General features: G+C 35.4%; 1 protein-coding gene across 1 annotated transcript; it reads right to left on the bottom strand.

Moving 5' to 3' along the window:
* Nucleotides 1-3,578: 3,578 nt before the first annotated feature.
* Nucleotides 3,579-16,903, bottom strand: LOC113075309 (estrogen-related receptor gamma-like). The gene is made up of 7 exons (XM_026248006.1): nt 16,713-16,903; nt 14,186-14,565; nt 13,067-13,183; nt 12,377-12,481; nt 11,270-11,452; nt 6,044-6,313; nt 3,579-5,502 (listed from the first exon to the last, which is right to left on the bottom strand). Exons 1-7 carry the CDS (start codon nt 16,769-16,771, stop codon nt 5,258-5,260), a joined length of 1,359 nt encoding a protein of 452 aa, XP_026103791.1. The 5' UTR covers nt 16,772-16,903; the 3' UTR covers nt 3,579-5,257.
* Between the last annotated feature and the right edge of the window lie 808 nt (nt 16,904-17,711).

Below are 17,711 nucleotides of genomic sequence, written 5' to 3'. Positions count from 1 at the left end.
ATGTTATAGAGATTCAAAGTAATTCATGGTTATGCTAGCTATGTGATTTACAGTGTGCACAGCAGGGTTATTTATTCATTCACTCTCGTTCCATTAGGTGTGGATATTGCGGTTAATTGTAATGGCGCATATTGACCACTAGAGGCCACTGCAGACGCACGCGCAGATTAGTTCTGCTAGTTTAATACAGTAGAAACTTTGTCAGTTCGCCAAAATACGGAAATAATCGTCGATTTAACGTATTACTACTACTACTACTACTATTTACAATTTTGACAACATTTACAAATCACGTTTACTAGTAACTTCAACAAGTATTAAACCGAAATATTCATGACACATAATCAATCTGCTGAAATATAATCAGATATAGGAGGCCACATTGGATGAGTCAGTTCCTGATGTAAAATGCTCTCTATATCAAACCGAGCGGATTTAATTTATGATGACGCTGAAATGCTAATCCATTAATTCCCTGCTCAGCATTCATGTTTCGCCTGGTCGCGTTTGAGACATCGAGGCTTTATTAGTGAATTAATGCACTCCGGGATAAAATCATCTGCAGATGTAATTAATCACACTAACTCACTCACAGCCTGAAAGAAAGAAGCTCTATGAGCTCATCTCCTACAGAGCTGCTTTCTGCTAAATAGCGATGAAAATAATGATGTGCACGCATAAATCATTTATAATGAACACTGAAATATTACCAAAAAAATTAAGAATAGTCCAATTTGGGACAACACGGTGTTTTTTTTTTTTTTTGGTCTCTTGTTATAGGCTACTTGTAGAAATGTGAACGTTTTGTCTTACACTGTTGCCAACTCTCGCGAGACAAATAAGCAACCGAAGCTTAATAAATAAATAAATAAATAAATAAATAAAAGCCTAGTAGGCCTATTATTTAACTATTTATTATCATCAATATTATTTATCAATTATTTCTTACCAAAAATGAGCCTGCAACACATTAAACCAGGGTACTGTATGCAAGCTTAAATTTAAGACCTTTTAAGACCTGCACAAATAAAATTAAAACCATATGAGCGGGGTACGGTATGTCTATGATAACATAAAAACTGTAAAATGACTGTGAATAACGTGATTTACAGTTCAGATACAGGTTTTTGCAAAAACAGGGTCAGGTGATAGACGTGATAAAATGATAAACGTCACATTTCAGCCTTTAAATCACATGTAAGAAAATGGATGAATCACAAGTATTATCATATTTACTTAATTATTATCAGTCAATTAAATATATTAATAAATAACATCGATTTTTAGCGTTGGTCTGAACAAAAACAGCAGACGGGATCAGTTAAAATGCACATTCATTCTCTTGACTTTGAAAAGTGCAGCGCTCGTTTTTATTGAATGAAATCAATAGCCTTTTAAAGTTTAATCATCACACTAAGCCACAAAAATTCTGTTCTTTCCATCCCCAAATTTAAGACTTCTTGAAATCATAATTAGCCTAATTTTCCTGTACCATTTAAGACTTTAAGGCATGAATGCATACTATTAGTATAAGTCTACTTTTTTATTATTATTATTACAGTTTGTGATAATTAATACACTACAAAGATGTTGTAAAAATAAAAAATGTACCTTCATCCCACTCTTCTGTTACTACTATCATCGCTTGGATTAAAGCATCACACACATTCATGTTGAAGGTGATTTTTCTCCAGCGAGGGGAGGAAAGTTTGACGAATTACGCTAGAGCACTTTTATTATTGCACTGATTGGCTATTAACTGAGCAGACAGGGTTTCAATCAATGCATTGGAGAATATGGCAAACATGGGCTAAATGTAAAGAAAGTTGCTTGTGTGAATTTCCTAACAAGCAATCGTATTTGTTTTTCTCCATGCAACAACAACAAAAAAAAGAAAAATAGAAGGAAACTGTGTTACATTTGTTATTATAGGCAAGGCTAAAAATTTAACAATCAATACAACAGGGTCCCTAGAGTTTTGGACAGACAAGCACAAATCTTCTTCAGAAAAAAATTATAAAACATGGTACTTCCCAATTAAAGATAGTAATAGTCACAGAAACTGAGAGCGGGATCTGTTCTGCAAGCTCAAAACACACACACACACACTTGAGTTTTCAGATTTTAATTCTGTTAGCAGAGCCGTACAGGGTTCTTCCAACATCAGCAACTTTTATCCTTGCCTCATTAATGACTCATGTGGCGTCTCTCAAAGCAGAGACACTAATGTGTTGATGGCTCCTGACGGCCTGTGAAATGATGCAGGTGGAGCGTCTGACAGCCTGCTAATTTATCTGCATCGATTAGCTTGATTATTCATAGCCATACCAATGATCTCTCTTTCTCAGAGACAAACATTGAAAGAGGAACTTGAGAGGGCTCTACAGACTCCAGCAACCACCTAATTCACACCCTATAGCAACCATAGCAAAATCACTGTCACTAATACAGTTTTTGTTCGATTGCTAAACGACAGTGAGCACAACTGGAGTCACATGTGCAAAACTCTAACTGCAGTCTGCACTGAAGCAGTTCATGTGGACCAAACTCTAGTTCGTTTTTCATTGCTTGAACACGGTTTTCAAAACTCTACACACGTATCCCACGACTTTAACCTCAACCTGCACAACACTGTGGATTTACAGCACTTTGTTCAAATGCTAACACACTGATGTCAAAACTGTGAAGCACACATTCAAAACAGAAGAGATTTCAAACACTGCTGATTGCAATTTCAGGATTTGCCCTGAAAACTATTTGTTCCAATTACAGTATATACTTTTAGTTTCTACCTTTTTTTCTCATTACTGTAATTCCGTAAATTACTATTGAAGCAAACTGCTAATTTTCATTTATCTTAAAGAATTGTTATGTTCTAAAAATGTAAATAAATCATGTGAAAGAATGTCACTCCTTTCTTTGAAGAAAATATGACTTTGTATGAAGTCACTGAAATAGTTCAAACTGTAAAGATGAAAAGTGACTATTTTCTGTATTGGTGTTTGCTGCTAGTGTTTTTCCTCTCAGTGTGTTCTGAGTGACAGTGTGTGTTATCTCAGTGAGGGTTGTGTGTAGTGTTTGGCTGCACTGAGCCTGTTTTGAGCCATGTGTTAAGAGTTGTGTTGCTTGGAAGGAGTTTTGCAGATGATGTGAACTGTTTAGCTCAGGTGACTGTTGCTAGTGCAGATTGTAGTTAGAGTTTTGCACATGTAGCTCAAGTTGTGCTCACTGTCGTTTAGCAATCGAACAAAAACTGTAATACATAAGTATTTACTAATCTCAGTGTTTGAAGTCAAATGGACACTTCATTTTTATTTTTCATGCTGTTTTTTTTTTTTTTTACAAGTAAACAATCAGACTTGCATAATCCAGAAATAAATAATCTGATATTTTTGTGTTTGAACACAAATTAATGTGAAGCATGCAGCTCATAACCAGAATAATCAGTTTTGTGTATTATATACATAACCCTGACCGGTGTTTGCTCTCCAAACAGAAAAGTGTTTTAATTCCTGCAGAAAAAAAAATCACAGATGAAAAACACAGATCTCACAATGTAATGGCATTTATTTATTTAAAAAAGTTATTGCATATGATCAAACAGATAATGAGACAAAATTGAGAGCATTGTACAACATCCACAAACCTTTACAAGCAGAAAAACACAGAACCGCGAATAACAGAATTCCTCAGAGACTGAAGGAACGTCACCAGAGAATGTGTCTATCACACACAGAAGAGATCAGTCTGCTCCGTTATTCATATTTACAGACACTTTTCTCTGTAGCTCTACTAACTCATTTAAACACTCGTATCTTGCAGTGTTATCATGGTAAACATATTTGTATTTGATCATCACAACATGTATGAAATGCCTCAGTATTGAATGAGAGAATGACTGAATTTCTCTTTCTGGGTGAACGTTTTCTTTGAGTTGGATTCAATTCAAAGACAAATTCAGTAAAACCGTGTTTCAGCAGCTCAGAAACATTGAGTTATTGCTTCAGAAGATCTCTGTGACTGGCTAAAAAAAAAAACAGATATTGCTCTGGCTTTTCCTTTCTGATACGGACTGAGCAAGAACCTTCCAATTTTGCGTGCTGAAATGTTCATAGTAAAACACTGTAAAAAAGGAATAAATAAAGGTTGCAATCAGCTTTGGTTGTGCAGCTGTGTACAGATCTATTGATCAGTATTAGTACAGTATCTATTATGCTATACTATCAAGTCACTCAGTAAAAGTGCTTTGGTACATCTCTATTTGATGTTTGGACACTTAAATGCTGTTCATTTATACTTTATATTTCTGTTTAGACTGCATCTCTGAGCCATTTAGCTTCAGTTCTGTAGTAGATGTTGTTTAACAGCTTTTTACTTCATATCTGTGTAAGGAGAGCAATTACTGACTACGATTATTTGGCAAGGATGATGCTCCCTAATATGATAAAGCTATTTTAAAACTGAATAAAAATAATAACTTGAATAATTTAAATAAGTAAAAATGCAAACAAGGAATGCCTTCAATTTGAGATGTCGTTTCTCCAATAATTGAATGATATTCACATCCAGCACTCACTGATACACCGCCGTTTAAACGTTTGGGCTTGGTAATTTGTTTGGAGAAAACACTTTAATACTCAACCAAGGCTGCATTTGCTTGATAAAAAATACAGCAAAATCAGTAATATTGTGAAATATTATTACAATTTAAAATAACGGTGTTCTATTTTAATATATGTTAAAGTGTAATTTATTCCTGTGATCAAAGCTGAATTTTTAGCATCATTACTCCATTCTTCTGTGTCACATGACCCTTCAAAAATCATACTAATATAGTGATTTTGCTGCTCAAGGATGTTGAAAACAGGCAATATTTTTGTGGAAAGGATCACATGTGTTGTGGATTCTTTGATGAATAGAAAGTTTAAAAGAACTGCATTCATTTGAAATTGAAATCTCAGCATTATAAATATCTTTACTTGCAGTTTTGATCAATTTAATCCATCCTTGATGAATAGACTCATTCATTTCATTAAAAAACCCAAACCTTTAAACGGCAGTGTATATTTGATACTTCATTTTAAGTTATCGTATCATCCTCGACTATATGAAACTGTATTTGTCCGAGTATATCCTGTATTATTGTTATATGTCCTGGCAAGTGCCTGTTGTTTCCCCTGGATTTGTGAATAATCTTTCATCCAATCGTGTGCACGAGGGGCGTCACCTCTGTTTGACGGTCCAATCAGGTTAAGGATCAGACATTGGCGTCCAGAAGTTCCAGGAAGAGTTTGTGCATGGGGACGCGTCCGTCCTGCTTGATGCTGCAGAAGTGCCGTACTGCTTTGGTGGAGGTCTGGCGGAGGAGTGGAAGAGTCATGATGAGTTTGCCCGTCCGTCGAGGGTCTTCGCTGTGATGGACACACTCGTAATCAAGAAGAGCTTCATGGAGAGAGTCCTGCAGACCCTGAACCGCCTCCACATCCTCTATATGCATCGAGTCTGAGAGAGGGAATCAAAACATCTGGTCATTCAGGTCAAAAATATTGACTGTGAGTAATGTGTTAAGGTTGATATTAGCCATTTTTGCACCCAAAAAGAAAAATGTCCTCACCCTCAGGCCATCCAAGAGTTTTTTTCTGCATTGGAACAGATTTCGAGAAATTTAGCATTGCATCACTTGCTCACCGATGGATCCTCTGCAGTGAATGGGTGCCGTCAGAATGAGAGTCCAGTGGTGGATTTGCTTCTTACAAACTGGAAGCTTTTCACTTTAAGACATTAATTGATGGACTGGAGTTGTGTGGATTATTGTTATGTTTTAATCAGCTGTTTGGACTCTTATTCTGATGGCACCCATTCACTGCAGAGGATCCATCGGTGAACAAGTGATGGAATGCTACATTTCTATAAGGATACAAACTTATCTACATGTTGGGTAGCCTGGGGGTGAGTGGATTTTAAGCAAAGTTTCCTTTTTAAGTGAGCTATTTCTTTAAATAATCCTTGCAGAAATGTTTTATGGAAGTACCTGTATCTTTACCTGAGTTGGCGAGAGCGATGGCTTTCAGAGTGACGAACTCTTCTCTCTCCAGCCTCATGGATCTGTACCTGCGCACCAGCTGTAATATGGCTTTGTGGAGCTCCAGAAGACCGGCTGATTCGGCCTGTTCAGCATCCATGATGTAATCCTCTGCAAACACCAGCTTGTCCTCACAGAGCAGCGAGCGGAAAGCAACACGCAGGATTAGGATCTCCATCCACGCGCTCTGCAGGAGACTCATCTGATCGGACAGACCGAGGCTGGAGAAACCTGCAAGAGTGACGGAGTGACTGATCAGAGATCTGTGTGTTTCAAAAAAACAACACTGAACTAAATAAGCTACTTTTCTAAATAACTGGGTCAAGAAATAATAAAAGCGCCTAAATATCTAAACAAGTCTGGGAAATAAATCATCAATAATCTCCACCTAAGTAAATATTCAGCAAAAGAACTAAAACAACCCATCACCTAAATAACTAATTAATCTACTAAACAAGTAAATAAACAACTGTTTCCCCAAACAACTAAATAAACAAATCATCATGTAAGTAAATAATCAGCTAAATAACTAATCACTTTATTAAATAATCAAATAATGAGCTAAACGAGCAATACAAAACACCTAAATAAATAATCAGATAATAGTTAAATAAATAAAAATTACCTAAATATATAAATATACTAAACTAATACTGTACATAATATAATTAAAGCAAGCTGTCAGAGCAGTAACTCAGCCAAATAACCAAATAATTTAAATACTAACCAGCTAAAGTAAAAATAATCTAATTAATCACTTAACTATATTTGTAAAAAAAAAATCACTCAAATGTCTAAAATTCAACTGATCAGCTTAAAAACTCCCTCTGAGATATTGAAATAGACAATTGGAAATGACCCTTGAATCTGACAGATAAAACCCACCTAATTTTAAAGCTAATTTCACACTGGACTGTAACCTCTGTTAGGAAAGACAGTTTCTGTGTGTGTGTGTGTGTGTGTGTGTGTGTGTGTGTGAGACAGAGGCTTGTTCCTGAAGAACAGCGTCAATGACGGACGAATCTCTCTCATTCACGTTCTCTCACACTTAATTAAAATGCCAGTGATTAGTTTGGCGTGGTGAAGGAGGAGAGGAGCTTTGATTTGATTTCACCCATCACTGATGTTTATCAGGGGCTGTAATGACTTGTATCTCTCGCTCGCTCTCCTCCTGAGAGACGTTCATTAGCTGATTGGATCTCAGCGCTGATCGATCGCGGGCTGAATGAGACAGCGCTGCCGTTCATGCCGAGCTCCGGGGACGCGGCCGTATCGACGTCTGTGAAACGTGTTAACGGAATCAAAGGGCCCTCGTGACACTCAAACAACACAAATAAAGCAACCCCAGAGCCATTTAAATCAGCAATGTCCTCTTCTATTATATGTCCTGCTTCAGACGCCGAGGAAAAGACAATGCTGCTGTCACACACTTCTGACATGAACATAACCAACTGCTCCTGTGTATGTAAAACACACATACACAAACACACACATGTTGGGTTTTCATGATTTGTGGGGACTTTCCATAGACATAATGATTTTTATACTGTATAAACTGTATAGTCAAAGATATATATATATATATATATATATATATATATATATATATATATATATATATATATATATATATACATATATATATATACATATATATACACATATATATATATATATATACATATATATATATATATACATATATATATATATATATACATATACATATATATATATATATATATACATATATATATATATATATATATATACATATATATATATATATACATATATATATACATATATGTATATATATACATATATGTATATATATATATATACATATATATATACATATATGTATATATATATATATATGTATATATATATATATATATATATATATATATGTATATATATATATATATATATATATATATATATATATATATATGTATGTATATATATATATATGTATGTATATATATATATATGTATATATATATATATATATATATATATATATATATATATATATATATATATATATATATTTATTTATTTATTTTTTTTAATGAATTTTTACATAAAAAAAAGAAAATTTTGTATGATTTATAAGATGTTTTCCTCATAGGGATTAAAAAAAATCCCCAAAAGGTAAAAAAATTCAGGATTTTTTCCCATTGTTTCTCACATTTGGTCATCATGACATATGGTTGATCTAGACACATACACATGCACTTTAGTTAAACTTTGAGGACAAAACTGTTCACAGAAGAGAGCTACATATATATATATACACAGTGGGTACGGAAAGTATTCAGACCACCTTAAATTTTTCACTATTATATTGCAGCCATTTGCTAAAATCATATAATTTTCTTTCCTCAATGTACACACAGCACCCCATATTGACAGAAAAACACAGAATTGTTGACATTTTTGGAGATTTATTAAAAATGAAAAACTGAAATATTACATGGTCCTAAATATTCAGACCCTTTGCTGTGACACTCATTTATTTAACTCCGGTGCTGTCCATTTCTTCTGATCATCCTTGAGATGGTTCTACACCTTCATTTGAGTCCAGCTGTGTTCGATTATACTGATTGGATTTGATTAGGAAAGCCACACACCTGTCTATAGAAGACCTTACAGCTTATATAGTGCACATCAGAGCAAATGAGAATCATGAGGTCAAAGAACTGCCTGAAGAGCTGAGACAAAATTGTGGCAAGGCACAGATCTGGCCAAGGTTACAAAATAAATTCTGCTGCACTTAAGGTTCCTGAGAGCACAGTGGCCTCCATAATCCTTAAATGGTCCTAAATGGTCCATAATCCTTAAATCCTTAGATGGAAGCCTCTCCTCAGTGCAAGACACACGAAAGCCCACATGGAGTTTGTTAAAAAACACCTGAAGGATTCTCTGGTCTGATGAGACCAAGATATAACTTTTTGGCCTTAATACTAATCGGTATGTGTGGAGAAAACCAGGCACTGCTCGTCACCTGTCCAATACAGTCCCAACAGTGAAACATCATGCTGTGGGGGTGTTTTTCGGCTGCAGGGACAGGACAACTGGTTGCAATCGAGGGAAAGATGAATGCCTCCAAGTACAGTGATATCCTGGACAAAAACTTTCTCCAGAGTGCTCAGGACCTCAGACTGGGCCGAAAGGTTCACCTTCCAACAAGACAATGACCCTAAGCACACAGCTAAAATAACGAAGGAGTGTCTTCACAACAACTCTGTGACTGTTCTTGAATGGCCCAGCCAGAGCCCTGACTTAAACCCAACTGAGCATCTCTGGAGAGACCTGAAAATGGCTGTCCACCAACGTTTACCATCCAACCTGACAGAACTGCAGAGGATCTTCAAGGAGGAATGGCAGAGGATCCCCAAATCCAGGTGTGAAAATCTTGTTGCATCTTTCCCAAAAAGACTCATGGCTGTATTAGATCAAAAGGGTGCTTCTACTAAACACTGAGCAAAGGGTCTGAATACTTAAGACCATGTGATATTTCAGTTTTTCTTTTTTAGTAAATGTGCAAAAATGTCAACAATTCTGTGTTTTTCTATCAATATGGGGTGCTGTGTAAACATTAATGAGAAAAAAAATGAACTTAAATGATTTTAGTAAATGGGTGCAGTTTAACAGAGTGAAAAATACCGAATACTTTCCGTACCCACTGTGTGTATATATACAGTACAGACCAAAAGTTTGGACACACCTTCTCATTCAAAGAGTTTTCTTTATTTTCATGACTATTGACTATTGTAGAGTCACACTGAAGGCATCAAGGGCTATTTGAGCAAGAAGGAGAGTGATGGGGAGCTGTGCCAGATGACCTGGCCTCCACAGTCACCGGACCTGAACCCAATCGAGATGGTTTAGGGGTGAGCTGGACCGCAGACAGAAGGCAAAAGGGCCAACAAGTGCTAAGCATCTCTCGGGGAACTCCTTCAAGACTGTTGAAGACCATTTCAGGTGACTACCTCTTGAAGCTCATCAAGAGAATGCCAAGAGTGTGCAAAGCAGTAATCAAAGCAAAAGGTGGCTACTTTGAAGAACCTACAATATGACATATTTTCAGTTGTTTCACACTTTTTTGTCATGTATATAATTCCATATATAATTCCATGTGTTAATTCATAGTTTTGATGCCTTCAGTGTGAATCTACAATTTTCTTAGTCATGAAAATAAAGAAAACTCTTTGAATGAGAAGGTGTGTCCAAACTTTTGGTCTGTACTGTATGTGTGTGTATATATATGTAGATGTATGTTTTTTAAATAAAATGTTTTGTTGTTCAGTAAAAAGAAAGATTAATATAAAATAAAAAATGTTCAAATATATACAGATATCAAATTATTGAATCTAACAACTGTAATTGTTTATCTTAAAATCTTAAAGAGAAAATCTTTAAGAATGTCTAGATTTATTTACTTGAAAATGAAACAAAAATATGGATTAAAAAATAGATATTTGCATTTCATATCATTATTTGTGTAGCCAGTATTATTAAACTTTTATTAAGAAACAACAGAAGTGTGTTGTATGACCTCGTACTTATTCACTCAAATGTGAATTTATTTAGCAAATACTGTAATCCAGAGCACAAAACTATGGCATACAAACAGTCACGTGTTAAAGAGACACACACACCTGGTTTTGTGGTTTGTTTTGTAAGCATTACTATAGAGGTCAGTATCAACACAAAAACAGGTTTTGGCCAGTTCTCTGTGTATATGTGTGTGTGTGTGTGTGTGTGTGTGTGTGTACCAAGATACTGAGATATAGTTGTAAAAGTGAGCAAAATCTGACAAAACCTCCAAGAATGAGGACAGAAGAGATCCTTGGATAAATGATTCATAAATAAAGCAAATGTTAAAATTGGTCTGTAGAATATATATTTACATACTAGCTTTAATACCAACAAAAGACTCAAAGATAACATAAATGTGTGTGTGAATGTGTTTAGAGCTGCTGAAAGGGCTGATGACTGAATTCCTCCGAAAGCATCTAATGCATTTGACTTTCCAGTGTGCCACAGAATGTGTGTGTTGTTAGGATACACAGAAGCACATCCGAATTAACAGCACTTTATCTCTGTGTATCCAAAACAAAAGGTAGATAATACATATGTGTGTGTGTGGTTAAAGTCTCTTTGGTCTGTTAGTACCTGGTATGTGTTTGGCCCAGCTGATGTTCAGCACAAGCTCTCTGTCGGCGAGGTCACACAGGGTCGTCAGGGCTTTGATGTCACTGTCGGGGAGGGCGGGGTCAGGCATGGCACATACCTTCTCTGGCTCCGCCCCCAACAGCAGGGTCACCACCTTATTCTCCTCCTGAGCGCTGCAGGATGCTAAAGGAAAGAAACACAGAATATTAGCACTGATATGGTGATCATATATCCTCTTTTCCCCCTATGGGATTTCTAAATTGCCTAAAATATCCAGGTAATGGCTTTGCTTTCCTGATGACATGCATGACATTGCATACATTATCTAGTTTTATTACTTGATCCTGCCTAATTGGCTGATTATGAACACTGCCTACGCACTTACTATTTTTCAGTCATTACCTTCAGCAAGAATGAAGAGAGTACACTGATGCCCGGCCGCTTTTTTTTTTTTTTTTTTTTACAAACTTTTATTTGAAGCAAAAAAGCATTTGAAAATTGGACAAAAAGGCGAAGGTTCAAGACTGTGCTTAACCGGTTTAATAAGGGAAAGAACTACAATCCCATAAGCCATTGCAAATGACAAAATTGAATTAAAAATGATGGAGAAATAAAAACTATATTTTTATAGTTACTGGTTGTATGTATAAAAACAATATCTTAAGTTTATTGCAAAATTTGCATTCGATTATGTCATTTCCAGTGCATCATGGGAGTGGGCGGAGCTGCAATTTTCTCTACAGCATCATGGGTAATGTAGTTTTTCACCAGGGATTCTGCTGTTAAACTAAATTATTTAATAAATACTGTAAGTTGAAACAATGCAAAAAGATGGCTTGATGGCTTCAACAAAAGCATTTATCATCGATTAACAAGCTCTGAGTTCAAGTAGCAGGTCTGTCTTTAAAGGTTTAGAAGTTATTGCTAAGAGAAAAGGAATTGCATGTAAACTTCTGGAATCCCGACTGTTGCACTTTATAGTAAAACCAAGACAAAACCCAGACATTTTAGGCAGTTTAGAAATGCTGATGGAAAAAAAGTGGACATATGGTAAACACGTGCACTGCGATGCAGATGTGTACGGCTGAGATGCAGTGTGGTTCTTACCTTGTTTTCTGTGAGGTTCCTGGACACTGAAGTAGACGCTGGAATCAGAGTCGATTCTCCTCTTATATTTCTGCCGTCCTCCTCGAACCCGGTCCAAACGCACACCTGAGTCACACACAATAAAAAACATCACATAGATTCTGGGATGATGACTGAAATGAAAAGCTGCATGAAAACAGAAAACAGAAAACAGAAAACAGTATTTTCTACATTTTGGGCAGCGTTTTAAAAAAGCAGGTGCACTGAAATAAAATCAGGCCAGCAATAATGCGACTCCACACCTGCGCTAGTATAACACCCTTTGCCAATTTGCTGACTGCATATAATTATTATTTTTATGGTTGTGTTTATGAAAGCACTTGAGTACACCTGCATATTCCAGAAGCCCATGATATGTATGTGTGTGTTTAATCTCAGACACTTTCATTGCAAAACAAATCAAAAGAACATGCATAGAGTGCCATTCATGTTACTTATTGCACTGCATGTAGCGAATCTCACAAGAACTGTCAAGAACACAGCAAAAATAAAATGCAAAAAAAATGTATATGACAATTACACTCATTACATTAGCACTTTAAACATATAAACAACATTATAAAAACAATCAAGTAACACAGGCTTCATTTTCTCTGGATTCTGTAGTGAAATATGACTGTTTTTAAGAGATTCATTAACACACGCTCTCACCTTCACGCAGCATTCCCACGGACAGACACTTGGTGAAGCGGCAGGCCTGACAGGACTTTCTCCTCCTCTTCGTGATCTCACAGTCTCTGCTGACCGAACAACTGTACTCGATATTACCTGACAGAGACATATACACCACCATCATCATCAAAATATTCATCTAGCAACAACTGTGTACTAAACACGCACAGACACACTTTCCCTCGGTGCAACTAACTAGACGAGCTGCATTTATTTCATAAAAAATACAGTAAAAACAGTAATATTGTGAAATATTATTACAATATATTTCCAAATGTAATTGATTCCCGTAAAATGTTATTGAGTCTTCAGTGTCACATGATCTTCAGAAATCATTCTAATATGCAGATTTGCTGCTCAAGAAACATTTATGATTATTATCAATGTTGTGAACACCTTTTGAATATTTTAGTTGTGTTGCTTCATATTATTCATATTTTTGTGGAAACCATGATGCATTTTTCAGGGTTCTCTGATGTCTATAAAGTTAAAAAGAACAGCATTTATTTGAAAAATAAGTCTTTATTGTGACTTTTGATCAATTTAATTAAATGAAATTGAATTTTAAACACCCGAATCACCCACTATATTTGTCAAAATGTGTAGAATATAAACAAAGGACATCACACTGGATACTGAGCAATGTGTTCACGTGCTCAAGATGGAAATGATCAAGATGGAAATGAACCAGAAGAGAGTTTCACTTACTATGTATTAAATATATTTAATACAGCGTTTTCATCATTCACTAAAACTAAAGCCATAAAACATGTTCATTACATGAAATAAAATAATCATTAATTGAAATAAAACAAAATCTAAAAGAATACAAACTGATTTTATTTCAGCTAGATGACAAGGAAGCATTTTTTTTTATTAGTTTAACTTGAGGTACTTAACTAAAACTAAATAAACTAAAAACTAAACACACACACGAAATAATAAAAAAAATGCCAAAAACACACACACAAAATAACTTTAACCACAAGAAAAACAAAAAAACTTTAACCAAAAATAAAAATGTAGACTCTAATTCAAAATATTAGCAAAAACAAGTGTATCAATGCTACTAAACAGACATCAGGATGACATTCTGACCTTGAATGGTGCGTTTGAAGAACGCTTTGCAGGCCTCGCATGAAGCCACTCCATAGTGAAAACCAGACGCAACGTCTCCACACACCAGACACAAGCGTTTGGGGCCCGAGCTCAGCCCATATCCACCCTTCACTTGTGTCTCCTCCAGGAGCCTGCAGGGGGCGCCGGGAGGCCTGAGATCCACCTCAGCCGCGGGGTATGAAGCGGGAGAGCCCAGACCTGTCGGGTGTCCTTTAGTCACTGAACTGTAGCTGCTCCCAGTCTCCGACGACGCTCCGGGACTGTGCTGGGTCAGACTGTCCGACAGGGAAGAAGGGCTCGAAGGTTCGGTCTTGATGTTGGCAGGACAGTGACCGTCGATTGACATCATTTCCAGAAAGCTTTGCAAATGAAGAGAATAATGAGAATTAAGACAAATGCATGCCTGCATTATCTTAATATTACATTAAAATTTGATTATACAGACTGTAAATGTTAGATAGTTTAAAAGAAAGAGGTTAAATGCTACATTAAAAACATGTTAACTAAGGAAATAAAAATGATGAAAATATAAAAACTTTACATTTCTAGCTGTATAAATGATAAAAACAGGTTAAAAAACAATACATGTAATTTTACCGTACCAAGTGCATTAATTTATAGTCAAATCCATATGAAAGAAAAATAAAATTTTTATAGAAAATTATTTTATTTCGAACAAAAAATATTTTACATTGTTTACATTATTATGTCATAATTAGTACATATATATATATATATATATATATATATATATATATAGTAATAAGTCATTTTATTTATATGTACATTTTAAGTCTTTACCGTTCAAAAGAGGGGTTCGATTTTTTTCACATTAAACTGATTTTAAAATGAAACAAAAGCGTTTTATTTCAAATACATGCTGTTCTTTTAAACTTTCTATTCATCAAGGGTTTCCACAAAAATATGAAGCAGCGCAACTGTTTTCATCATTGATATTAATATGCAATGCAAATCATCATATTATAATGATTTCTGAAGGATCATGTGACACTGAATACTGGAGTAATGATGCTGAAAATATAGCTTTGATCACAGGAATAAATTACTTTTTAAAATATATATAAAACAGAAAACAGTTAAATTCTTATATTTCACATTGTAACTTTTGAACAAACAAATACAGCCGTGGTGAGCAGAAGAGAAAATCATAAAAAAATCCTACCAACCCCAAGCTTCTGAACAGTACTGTAGGTTTGTTTAATGTTAAAACTAATAGCAATAAAAGTATTATTTTAACATCACATGTGTCACCCTGATGGTGATTGTCCTTGTGCTGGTCATGCTGTACACATGGTTGTTTATGTTTATAATGTTTGTATTTTTTCATTAGCCACGGTTCACGGAAAGACTATTTTTACTGTAAATTTACCAGGATTTGTTTTACAGTGCATGAAACCCTGAAATGATCTCCAATCTGACAGAACAGCAAATTAGTGGTTTTCTTTTTATCAGCACAACTATAATTCCCACCAAGTCAGACAAAATGTTTACAGCACACACAGCACCTGAACACACCTGTTTTATCACTCCATCTCTCTCTCTCTCTCACACACACACACACACACACACACACACACACACACACACACACACACACAGCGGCCAGTCATGTGATCCTAAAACCCATCAGGGTTTTTGTCTGGGATCCAGAGGAATTACCTGTGACTCCATCACACATCTCAAATCCTATTGCTGTGAAATGTTCGGTGAATGCTGCATGAAATTGTACTAATTAAAATAACTCTGCCTCACTTCCATAATTTCACTAGAAATCACTAGAATTCTTCCTTAAAGTCCACAGTAATCATTTTATCTGTTCAGAACAACGTTGGTCAATAGTTGATGGTACAGTACATGTTCTTCTGATCAACATATTGGTTTCTGGTCCTTTAAAGCATGAAATCTTGAGGACTGTTATGGTGCTTTAAAGAACTCGAATACTGAAGTGTAAAAACTCTTTGTGGGAGTTTAACAGGTTCACTTGTATTATTTTAGCTCTGACTGGAAACTTTAATCTTAGTGATCTTAGTCTGATGATGGACAGTTTTGCTAGTGGAATGTGCATCTAAAATATTTATTATTGATAACAATTTCTGATTTATAGAAAAATATGTTTACTATTTTATTTTTTATAGTCAAATTCTAACTGAACATCTATCTATCTAGGGATCAATTAAAAAAAAACTTTTAAAAATGTACTTTCATAAGCACATGTACATACGGTTTTACTCTCGATCACATCCTCTGATTATCCCAATAGAATAAATCAAATATCATGTATAATTTACTCATGAACAGTATAAGTCACATGTCATTATAAGAACATTATAGCCTTTTTGAGATTTTTTTCCTATTTGATCCTGTAAATATACACACACACACACACACACACAGAGTATATAACAAAGTTCCAGCAAACCAAATAAAGTACAATACAACAGTAAAAGCCTAATTATGCTCATATAAATCAATAAAAGTTACTTACTTGTTCTGTTCAGAAGGGAAGGAAAAAGATTCCGGGTGATAAAACTGCACTAGATCCATTAGACAGCTGAGAATGAAACCAAAACCTGAGGAAACTCTCTCACACAAAACCTCTCACTTTCTTTCGTCTTTAATGTTTTATTGTAATAACGCTCTTCTGTTTCTATTCACTGCGTTTCTGCTACTGCAGCACGACCGCTAAAACCCCAGCAGCGCTGCTTATGAATATTAAATAGACGTTTCGCATTGGCCCCGCCTTAATGAAGAGGTCAGCAGAAAATCGACCAATGGGAGCGCGCTCTACTGAATATTCATAAACCTCGCGCAGGTGAGGCTGACAGAAGATGATGGCGCTCCAGTTTGAGAATGAAATGAGAAAAAAACGCGAAAACAACTGACAAAGAGTATTTCTAAACGCAAGGAGCACGACAAAAATAAAACCATGTCTATAATACAACTGGTTATAGTGCATGCATTTTAACGGCAGTACTGAAATTGTAACGCGTCTCTCAGTGTAGACAGAGTATTATTTTCTAACCAGCTTCCAAACCCGTTATACAGGCTTAGAAACAGTACAATGACGGTATTAGATGCTAATACCATGGTACTTTGATAAACACTACGCATATTTTATATTAATATAACATGGTATTTACATTGTACTTACATTGCTCTTTCATTAAAACCATGGCACTACTGTGATATAACTTCCATAAAAGTATAAACACACAGTAATGAAGGGTACACAAAGATTTCCACTATAAACGTTATTGCAATTCTTGTCTTCAAAATTGAATTTAAAGCAAGAAATGTCTGATCATCTCCTGCACATGCAATTAATGCTCACCAAACTTTCAAGAAACAATAAGGTGTTTATGTGAGATCAAGTGCAACTTTGTGTTTGAAATGAGAAAGCCTCCATTATGCAGGAGGTAAACAGACAGTGTTTTCAGTGGTATTAGCCAGAAAAGCCTCTGTGCACTCATGTGCCAAGAGCAAA

The sequence above is a fragment of the Carassius auratus genome, unplaced genomic scaffold (genome assembly GCF_003368295.1).
Source record: "Carassius auratus strain Wakin unplaced genomic scaffold, ASM336829v1 scaf_tig00016696, whole genome shotgun sequence".
Lineage (NCBI taxonomy): Eukaryota > Metazoa > Chordata > Actinopteri > Cypriniformes > Cyprinidae > Carassius > Carassius auratus.
Note: the sequence above shows the minus strand (reverse complement) of the source record. Positions and strands in the feature narration are given on the sequence as shown.